Genomic DNA, 10,990 nt, shown 5'->3' on the forward strand with positions numbered 1-10,990 from the left:
CTTAGCTATCATGCAAACTTGATTCATGTATGATATCAGTTAGTAGTCTAATATTTCTGGTCATGTGTCTGGAACAGCCGCTGTCCAGATACCATTCCGAGTTCCCTAACCGCTTGCTCTTCTGAATCTGCAAAAACTAAATATTTATACCTATTTGGTACCCACTTTTACTTGGGTCCGTGGTTGATTAGTCCTTTAGGAATCCAAACTTTAATTAGTCGGATGACTTTCCCAGTAGTGGTGTTAATTATTTCACCGTTACCTGGCTTGACATCTCTCTGTCTACCAGTTGGTGTTTCATTGTATCGTCGTGTTGGTGAATGTTGAGTTGTTCTATATGATCGTCTGTCGGTTTCATTTCTTACCGGCCGATTGACTTTCCTTCTCTCAGGATGAAGTCATTTAGTTAATTTTTTTATAGTTAGTGGTATGTCATGATCTGCCTCGGTATTGGTTGAACTGTTCTTAACGGAGCTTATGAACGGAATCTTGTTCTTATTGTGGTTCAACTCTTTAGAATGTGTCTAGTTAGCCGATTTACTGCCTTTTTATCCAAGGTCAAACTTGCATTTGGGATGTCTTTGGTAGGTAGACATCTGGTTCACGGCTTTATTAAATTTTTCCAAGCAGCCATGATGTACTTAGATCTTTCATTTTCTTCGGTTAGCGATTGAATTGTGTCCTTGAGCTTCTCGTTCTCATAAGATAGTTCAACCGGTTCATCGGTCTTGGTTCCACTTGATTCACCGATTTGGTAGTTGCTCGGTTGATTAGTATTGACGTTCTGCGGATTGGTACAAGGGCAGATTGGTTCTTAAACTCATTGACCATGTCATTGAGAGCAGAGACCAAATCTTCCTTGGTAAATTCTTCAGAATAGAAGTCAAATACGAAAACCCGTTGTCATCGTTCTCCGTATCGGAATAGGCCTAGTAGCTCCAACCATTATCGGCTAGTAGTTTCTTCTGAATTTCTTAGTCTTCGCCGAATTGCTGATATTCACCTCTCTGGTTGTTGTCAGCTGGTCTGCGATCATCTGGCCTTCGGTCGTCTCTCCTTGGTCTTCTACACTCCGACCTGTAATGACCTAAAGCGTTACAATTATAACATTTAACGTTAGATTTATCACTAATTATAATTGTAGTTGTTGTGGTTTCATAGTTGACTCTTTTTGATAAATCTTTCGAATTTTCTTGCAAGCATGGCCATCGCATCCTCGGTAAACTGTTCAGAAGTTTTGATTGGTGGTGGAACGGTTGGCTCCACTGATGTTACCAGGGCTTTGCTTGTATTTGATGTTGAGGATTCATCTTCAATCTGAGAACTCACCTCGAACTCGTATGCTTTCAGATCCTCAGAAACATAATGTAGTTTCCTTTTCCCGAGATTGATTGATTCTCGCATCACCATGGTCTTTATCTCCCTTGAACTTGGTAGATATCTCAATGCCTTAACAATATCGTATCTCTTTCCAAGTGTATACAATTCGTTTACCACACTGGTGAACCGATCAATAAATTCCTTCATGTTTTCTCATGGCTTCCTTCTGATATTTTCGTACTTTTGAGTTACCGCCAGTATCTTATTGTTAGGATCTAGATCGCCGCTGGGGAACCGGGGGGTGGACCGGTTAGCGGTTCTCACTCGAAGGGTGGTGGTTAATCCGGTTAGAGATTAACACCGGGGTTTCAATACTACACAACCTGTCACAAACCCTTGAACTAGGTTCAAGCGTGGAAGAGGTTTGCTTTCAGATTGAAGCGGCACGCTTGTATGATAGGCAGAGTCGGTATTGTATAATGGAGGTTTGAAGTTTGATGGGTCGGCTTCGGTAACCTGGAAGTTCGGCTTGGATAGTATTAAGTCGGTTATAGTGGTATAAATCGGTCAAGTAATGAAATCGGCAGACAGTAAATAACAAGACAGATTTTATGGATGTTCAGAGATAAAACTCCTACGTCACCCCTTCCTCTCGAAACCGCGAGAAGGATATTCACTAAGGAATACAAGTACAAGCCGATCGAGACTTATTTCCTGCTCGATAATACTCTTACAATTTACACCGAAATTGTAAAACACACTTTAACTTTCAACACTTAGGCTTTCTAAAACAGCACACTCTTATCACTTGTAGTAAATGCTTTTAGCGCTCGTTATCTCAATAATGTGTCTCTCAATGTCCCGCATTTACTCTTCTGCAACTGCCTCCTTTTATAGGTGAAATATGCCAACGGTCATATTTCACTTCCTTGAATCTGATTGGCTGAGCAGAGGTGCAGTGATTCAGTGTTTCAGAGGTTCAGACCTGCGGTCGCTTCCTCAGACCTGATGGTCAACCTCAGACCTGGTATTCTGTCTCAGACATGTCGGTCTGTTCTTCCAGTGTGTAAGACAAACCTGCCGTGTTTGTCTTTTACTTGATGTAGGCACTGTCTGTTGGACAGTTGTCTGTACTTGGAAGATTTCCTTTCTGTCTTATCCCGAAGTGGAAAGATCCGGTAGTACTGTCTTCTGCAGCCTACAGTCTTTTCTCAGACTTGCATGAATATGGAAGTGTTCAGTCTGTTCCTTTGATATCGTTCTCAACAGATACCCGAATTGTCTTCTTGTGCTGGTCGGTCATTTGACCTAACCGAAAGGCTTTTGGTATGAGTGATGTAACCGGACTTCTTCCGGTTATTTCTCTGCCTTGTGGATGATCGGCTGTTTGATGATTCCGGTTTTAGGCTTTGGCCGATCCTTTCTTTGTGCGGTCACGTTCCAAGTATTCTTCATCGGTTTGGTAGCTTGACCGGTTAGTTTTCTTTAGCCGGTTCCGGTTCGGTTCCTTGTTCCTGCATGGAAAGTTTATTTAAGTTGGGTTTATTTGAACCGGTCTTATTTTATCTAACAATTTCTCCCTTTTTGATTATTTTATTTAAAATTATCAAAATCATGTAAGTTTGCAACCGTAGGACGGTTGTTTTGTTTGGCCGGATTTTTGAAAATGACTTGGGAGAAATTTTCGAAAAATTTGAGAAGAGTTTTGAGAAAAAGTTTTGGAAGAGTCTTTATCTTTTATCTTATCAATTTCTCCCTTTTTAATTATTTTATTTAAAATTATCAAAACTAAGTAGAAATGCAAAAGATGGCCGGTTTCAAAAAGTAACTTTATATATATATATAGATAACCGAAAGAGACAAAATATATATAAAAGCACTTAAGGCAATAAGAGGAAAGATAGTCCCTATTCAGAGTCCGTGAAGTCATATAAGCTCTTCTTTTTCTTCGGTTGCTGTTGACCGGTCGGTTCGGAAGATCGTCGTCTTGTAGACCGAGACCGCAGTTATTCTTCGACTTCATCTTCGATTTGGTCGTCCTGCTGCGATGTACTCGGGATGACCGGTTCAGAGACCTCACTGAGTAGCTCGGCAATTCGAACCTTCTTAAGGACCTCCTTCTTAGGAGTCTCCCTCTTCCGCTTTTTCGGCGCTGAGGCGGAGGCGGCCGCCTTTTTCTTCTTGTTTTCTTCGGCGAATTCTTCCAGCTTCCGTTTTTGCCTTTCCAACCGTGCGGCATCCTCCGCAGCTTGAGTGGCTACTTTCTCAGCAAACCCTGGGAATATGACCTTAGCCTTTTTAATCCGCGCAGCTTCCTCTTCCTCTTCGGTAAGCTGAGATGAGCGCGGTGCCTCTTTATCTTTGCCTGCTTCGGCATCCAGCGCATCCTGGATCCTTTTAGCCGTTTCAGCATCAGCCACTATGGCCGCGGCATCCGCGTTCACCTTTGCCCTTAGAATTTCGGCCATTTGTTCGGAAAGTGCCTTCAGTTCGGCCACGAGATTCATATTCGTCTTCTCGAGTTTGGAGACCCGGTCAAGTGTCGTGCCGACCAGATCATTACTCATCGATGTCAACCGTTGATCGGTATCTCTTTCAAGCCGGTCGAAGTCTTTCTTTAAATCGGAGGTCACGTCCTCCAGAATTGTTCGCTGAACACATTTATCGCGCTGAACCGCCTCTTCCTGCAGACCTTCGCCGAGTTCTGAGAACCGTTCTTGATTTCTCTCCAGAAGATTCCTTGTGACGTCGGCGAACTTGAGGGCCGAATCAACTATTCTGTTGGATCTATCCTTGAAAGGTTGAACCACTGTATCTTCGAACTCTTGAATACGGTCAGCAATCCGTACCGATGTGGATGCTTCAAGCTTTTGAAGTCGGTCCTCAACCCATTCTTTAGTAAAGTCTGAAACGGGGACTTCCGGTAGTGGGGGAGGTGAGTGCTCGGTGAGATTTGGATCGGCTCTTTCACTGGATTCTATCGATGCCGCATTCTCTCTTGGAGGTGTTGGGCAGTTAACCGGAAAGCTTTCGATCTTGGGAGCAGTATAAACCGGTACTTGCATTCGGCTGCATATGGCTTCCAGCCGCTCGACTTCTTGAATTAGTTCCCCTTTGGCTTTTTCAAGCCTTGCTAACACCCGCGGCGCTACGGTTTCCACCGATTCCATCTTGTTGAGCTCCTCCGTAATTTTCCGGATTTTTGTCGTTAGTTTCCGAAGTTGAACCTTCGGTAACAAGAGACAAGTTCGGTGTTGTACCTCTTGGAGTGTGTTGGAGTTCGTAATGTTCATCATCAGGTCCTCCACTTCCTCCAGTCTGTTTATGCATTGCTCATCTGTGTGGCCCGGTAGGATTTGTCTATACGGTGTATCAAACCGGTGCTCGTGCCACTCCAGGTATAGTTCTTCAACCGACTCGGCTCTTCTTCTGATGCCTTGAAGGAGTTTCCCAGCTATCCTATTGGCCTCTGCTTCTTCGGCCTCCTCCCTCTCTGTGTCGTTGCCTTCATCATCGGCTTCTTTATCAACCTCTTCTCCACCCTCGGTGGTCTCAGGGTTGGTGTTTGGTGCGGCAACATTAGGACTCTGGGCCGAACCGTCTTCATTGACCGTTCTATCATCCTCGGTCTTTTCCGTGTCTGTTCTCTCAGAGGCCCACTCTTCATCTTCTGTGTGCTGTGGTGGTTCTGAGAAAATTACCTGCTCTTTTCCTTTGCCTTCGGCCTTCGCTTTGGCTGGGGCAGCTTTCTTGGCGGTTTTCTTCTTTCGGCCACCTGTGGAACTGGGGGCCGGCTGCGTCCTTTCAAAGAATTGCCTTGATCTGATGAGGCAACGTTCTGCTACAGCGACGCCGGGACCGATGTCGAGATTTAGGTGGAGGAAGATCTTACCGAGGGGCACGACGTATCCCCACGACCGGTTTGAATCCGGTTTCACCATGTCCATTAGGTTGCTGAACACCGATCTTGCCTAGTTGACCTCTCTTCCCTCCATCAGACCGATCAGCATCTTGATTTTGTCTCTTGTGAGGTTGTTGAGGTTTCCTCCCCTCGCCAGGATCGCCCTTGTAAAGATGTCACATATCGGGATATATTCCGGCTTCAACATTTGTATGCTGCCGGATGTTTTGATCGGCTCTTTAGTTGCCGATAGAATCTGGCAAGCCGCCTCAAAGATGTCCTGCTCTATTTCTGCCGTTGCATCCTGGCCGGTTGTCGGAAGATGCAGGCTCTCGGCCACTAATGCTTCGGTGAGCACTATTTCAGAACCGCATACAGTCGCGGTGATCTTGTCGTAGGAGATGGTTGCGGTTTTGAAGAACTCTTCGACCGCATCCTTGTATATAACATGAGGACCGCCGAGGAAATATTCCAGACCGGTTTTGATTACCCGGTCAATAACTTCCTTCGCCTTGGGCGTACCATTCAACCGGATTTCCTCGAAATCCACCTGAGAATAGAGTCTGAACAAAGCCGAATCACGCCCCATGTTAAAAAATTTGAGAATGTGAGAGATAACCGCTTCAGAGAGTGAGAGAGCTTAGAGAGAGAAAGCAGATTCGCGTGAGAATGAAATAAAAATACCGAAAGTCCCTTTTATAGATGCGGTTTGGAAGCCCAACCGTCCCATCAATATTGGGCGGGAATTTTCCCTCCAAAGTGAAAGAGGCGGCAAACCGTGGGCGCCAAACCATGAGCGGTAAACCAAAAAAAAGGGGGGCGGAAGATTTGGGCGGGAAATCTCCCTTCAAAAGCCTTTGCTTACGTCATTGATGACGCACTCTTCTTCGTGAAACCGATTGATGATACGGTTTCTAAATCTAACTGGTCAGTTTGAGTGATTAGAGTGTTAACAGATTATTTTAAGCAGATTTTATTTGACCGGATAAGAACGCGGTTATAGTTTGAAGATGTGAACCGGTTACTTAGATAAATGTTCAAAGAATTAAGAAGACACGGTTATTTAAACTGAAATGATATTAAAATTCAAGAGATAGTAGAGAAAGGGAACCGACATAAGATTCGGTACAGAGATAGGCATACAGAAATAATGTAAAGTACAGCCTATTGAAAAGACATTCTACAGATTCGGTCTATTGCCGAATCCTTGTCGAGAATGTTTGAGGAAGAAGCTGGTGTGCCTGGTCCGAACTCTGGTCGGTACCCAAGAATCAGATTGCTGATATGCGGTGCATACCCGAGACCTTTCTTGGTCAGAACCATATTCTTAAGATTTTCGAATATGATCGTTGACCAGTTAATGGCCGATTCGCAAAGAATGTGGGTCATGATGTTGTAGGTATTCCTAGAATACCGTTGATTCGGTGATTGACACAGAATCGACCGGGTCACGATTTCGAGCAGTAGCTGACCGTGACTAGCAAGCTGGGTTTTTGGCCCAAAGTGTTCCACCGGAAAAGGGGTGGCCGACAGGTATTGGGCGGTTTCAAATCCCGCAAGGTCCTGTATAGTCGGAAAGTCAGAGAAACCTTCAGTGGGCAGACCGAATAGTGAGGCAAATTCAACCTCATCGATCCAGAATGTATGGTCTCTGACAGTAGAGACGATGTACTTTCCCCTGATGCAGGCGCTTCGAAAGAAGGCCTTGACATCGTCTAGGAGAATAGGACCGGCCTCTTCAAGAAAAGGTTGAAGACCGGTTTCAGCGAGAGAGTGATACATGAGTTTCTGCTCAGTAGTACAGTCCCTCTCGCCCATGCAAGAGTTGAAATCAATGCTTAGGAAGTTTCCCAGAGTTCTGCTCGGCATGATTTCGGTATTGAGAGAGACGGGATTCAAGAATATCAGAAGTGAGTTTGTGCTTTCGGATGTGATAAAATGAGTAGAGGATGGCTCCTTATATAGGATCGGTTTTGGAGGGAAAATCTAAGCATTGATAGTCAGTTTTGTTTTATTAAGGAAAAGAATCTTTACCTTTTCAAGGCGCATGGGGAAGCAGCAGATTACAAAGCCCGAGGTAGGTGTTAGTTGGGAAGTAACCAGGTTAGTTGGATATTAAATGTTCAAGTGGTTGGGAATTATCTCATTAATTAGGGATAATCTTATTAAATGCACTTAAACATAACCGAGATTAATTAGATTGAAGCCGAAAATAACAGAGACAATGCCGAAAATGGCATAAAGAACGATGAAGAAAACATGAAATCAAGAAAGTCATAAATAAAGCCGAAAGAGACATAGAAGAGGCCGAAACGATCAAACTTGAGTTGGATGAGAATACACCCGGTGCATGAAGCAAAACGACCGGGTGCAGGAAGGAGTGTCTCAGGGTGCATAGGAGTCGACGTCACCGTTGTGGCGGTTTCTTCTCCTCCAAGCTCTCTCGAACCGCCTATAAAATGGGTCGGTTACTTATTTAGTTAGCACCTAAGCTTGGTTCAAACCTTCGCCGGGACAGGTTGGGACTCCAAGCTCCACAAGGAGACAGCTTAGTTGGGAGATGAAACCAACTGATCGTATACCGACCATCCAGATAAGGGTGTCAAAAAGCACCCTAGACCAGTTTACCGGTGTGCCGGTGATTATAGCTGCCATCATGTTGAAGGTCGCGGTGACACTGTAGGTGTTGGTGACATCCCTTCCAAAGATGCCCCTTCCTATTACATCGTTGAGGAGCTGATATTCAGCCCTCAGGAGTGACTTAGAGCCATGATCATCAACAGGCTCATCCGACCGGGCAAGAGAGAGGGAGACCTCAGCTTTAATGTCGGCCGGTGGGTTGAGATCTGTGAGCCCTTGTTTGGGCAGACTGAAGCACCGAGCGAAGTCCTGCTCGGTGAAATCGAAGATTATACCCCCAACCTTGGATTGAATGTGGGTATCAAAATGAGGAGTACCCCTGAATACTCTGGCATTATAGACAAACTCCAGAATAGATTCAGGGTAGACAGTTTGCTTATCGTCCAGAAAATACTGAAGGCCAGTATCTTCCAGAGCCTTAATCATCCTATATACTTCATAGTGCTCGGTACTGGAGCAAGATTCAAAATCAACTTGAAGAATGTTTGGGAACTGAGACATGGTTGCCTTAGTGAGAGGATGTGTTTTGTCTTGTGAATGTTTTAGCGAATGTATGTTTCCCTTAAATACTAGTTTGAGGGCTATCCTATTGTCCAGGTATTGAATGAGATAATGTCTATTGACCGCAGGGTACAAGATATTGCATGAAATAGGCAGGATTTTCAGACTAGGTTGTCGGTCATAGGCCTGGACTGTGAAAGATATCAAAAGATCTTCACGTCTTTTTAGGCGCGACCTGTTTTACTTTGAAAGGGTAATGTTTCAGAACAGATATCCTTAATCCCTGATAACTATTCCTCTTCTATTTGAAATCCAAATAATCTAGGATAGCCTGCTTCCGAACCGGTCAGGTATCAGTTGTTCATCCCGATGCGGTTATTTGGTGCATGCACCAGGTAGCCGGTCGGTTTACTCTATCTGATAAACTGGGCGGTTCTTCCACAGACACCCTGAAGATTCGAAGTTCAACAGTTTAGGAAGAATTACCGGTTTTGTCTGTTTGAACCGGTTTCCCTTTAAGCATCCTTTGGAAGGATTTGGCTAATGTCGGTTAAGCCGAGAGTAAGTCTAAATTGAGAGAACTTAGCTTCCTGTAGCGGCTTTGTGAAGATATCGGCTACTTACTGATCGGTCGATACATATTCCAGCCGGATATGCTTCAGCGTGACATGCTCCCGGATGAAGTGATGCCTTATGTCGATGTGCTTGGTTCTGGAGTGGAGAACCGGGTTGTAGGTGATTGCAATGGCACTTGTATTGTCACAGAAGATCGGTGACTCTTCGGCTATGACACCGAAGTCCATCAGCTGTTGTTGGATCCAGAGGAGTTGAGAGCAGCAACTTCCGGCCGCTAGATATTCAGCTTCTGCAGTGGATGTGGCCACCGATGTCTGTTTCTTGCTGTGCCATGACACCAGTCGGTCACCTAGGAACTGACATGTTCTGCTGGTGCTTTTCTGTCAATCTTACATCCTGCATAATCTGCGTCTGAGTAACTTGTTAGATTGAAGGACGAGTCCTTTGGATACCACAGACCGACATCAGGTGTGCCTTTCAGATACTTCAGTATCCTCTTTGCGGCTGTGTAGTGAGATTGTTTTGGATTTGCTTGGAATCTCCCACAAACACCAACTGCAAACAGGATGTCCGGTCTACTCACTGTCAAGTATAGGAGGGATCCGATCATGCCCCGGTATGCAATCTGGTCTACCGATTGGCCCTCATCATCTCTGTCCAGTTTAATAGATGAGCTCATTGGAGTAGCCGCCGAGGAGCAGGTGTCCATTCCGAATTTCTTCAGTAGCTCCTTGGTGTACTTAGGTTGGCTAATGAAAGTTCCTTCCTTGAGTTGTTTAACCTGAAAGCCTAGGAAGAAACTTAATTCTCCCATCATACTCATTTCAAACTTGTTAGTCATCATTTTTGAAAATTTATCACATAGTTTAGGATCGGTTGAGCCAAAAATGATATCATCTACGTAGATTTGGACAAGTAGGATATGTTCCTTCTTTTCAAATTTAAACAATGTTTTATCCACCGAACCGATGGTGAAGTCATGTTGTAATAGAAATGCGGTTAGTGTATCATACCAGGCTCTAGGTGCTTGCTTTAGACCGTATAAAGCTTTATTTAGCCGGTATACATGGTTTGGTAATGCAACGCTTTTGAAACCGGGTGGTTGTTCAACATACACTTCTTCACGTAGGTCACCGTTCAGAAATGCACTTTTAACATCCATTTGAAAAACCTTAAAGTTTTTGAAAGCCGCAAAAGCTTGAAAAATCCTAATGGCTTCAATCCTGGCTACAGGAGCAAATGATTCTTCAAAATCAATGCCTTCTTCCTGTTTGTAACCTTGAGCCACTAATCTGGCTTTGTTCCTCGTGACCAAACCGTCCTCATTGAGTTTGTTTCTGAATACCCATCTTGTTCCTATGACCGATTGATCTTTCGGTCTGGGAACTAGGTACCAGACTTTACTACTCTCGAACTGGTTCAGCTCTTCTTGCATTCCCAAGATCCAATCCGGATCTGACAATGCTTCATCTATTCTTTTCGGTTCAATCTGGGATATGAAAGCGGAATTAAAATATTCTTCCAGAAGTTGACCCCTAGTTCGAACAGGTTCTGAAGGGTCACATATAATTTGCTCAGGAGGATGTTTACTGTTTCTTCTGAGATTTAGTTCAGGAGTGTCTACCAAATTACCGTTAATTTGATCAAGGCTAGACATGTCGGTAGGCTGAACGAGATTGTCAGGCCGACCGACTTCCTGTTGTGGAACAGCTTGATCCGGCTGGGTTTCAATGTTACCTATTTGGTCATGGACAAACCTCCTGAAGACCGGAGTCTCATCTTCACTATCAGAATGGATATCGTTATTTTCCAATCTGTTGTGTAGATCAAAGCATGAGGCAGTATTGCTTTCAACCGATTCATCGAAAACAACGTGAATTGTTTCCTCCATGGTTGGAGTTCTATTATTGTATACTCTATATGCTTTACTTACTGCTGAGTATCCTAGCATGATGCCGGTATCGGTTTTTGCATCAAAAACGGTGAGTTGGGTTTTACCATTTATATGTATATAACATTTACAACCGAAAATCCTGAGGTACTTAAGTTTGG

The 10,990-nt window shown here is 44.2% G+C and overlaps 1 protein-coding gene across 1 annotated transcript; it reads right to left on the minus strand.

Annotated features, from left to right (window-relative positions):
• Positions 1 to 3,326: 3,326 nt before the first annotated feature.
• LOC124930190 (stress response protein nst1-like) lies at positions 3,327 to 8,287 on the minus strand. Its single transcript, XM_047470547.1, has 4 exons — positions 8,179 to 8,287; positions 4,862 to 5,095; positions 4,209 to 4,813; positions 3,327 to 4,112 (listed from the first exon to the last, which is right to left on the minus strand). The coding sequence occupies exons 1-4, from the start codon at positions 8,285 to 8,287 to the stop codon at positions 3,327 to 3,329; spliced, it is 1,734 nt and encodes a 577-aa protein (XP_047326503.1).
• Between the last annotated feature and the right edge of the window lie 2,703 nt (positions 8,288 to 10,990).

This window comes from Impatiens glandulifera, chromosome 3 (genome assembly GCF_907164915.1).
Source record: "Impatiens glandulifera chromosome 3, dImpGla2.1, whole genome shotgun sequence".
In the NCBI taxonomy this organism is placed as follows: domain Eukaryota; kingdom Viridiplantae; phylum Streptophyta; class Magnoliopsida; order Ericales; family Balsaminaceae; genus Impatiens; species Impatiens glandulifera.

What these genes read in the sequence shown, in the direction of transcription:
- LOC124930190 (XM_047470547.1), bottom strand. Translation starts at nt 8,287, where the DNA reads ATGATTAAGGCTCTGGAAGATACTGGCCTTCAGTATTTTCTGGACGAT. An exon ending in TAATGCCAGAGTATTCAGGG is followed by an intron (nt 5,096 to 8,178) that starts GTACTCCTCATT and finishes CCAGTTCCACAG; the next exon opens with GTGGCCGAAAGAAGAAAACC. An exon ending in CAGACTTTACTAAAGAATGG is followed by an intron (nt 4,113 to 4,208) that starts GTTGAGGACCGA and finishes CAACCTTTCAAG; the next exon opens with GATAGATCCAACAGAATAGT.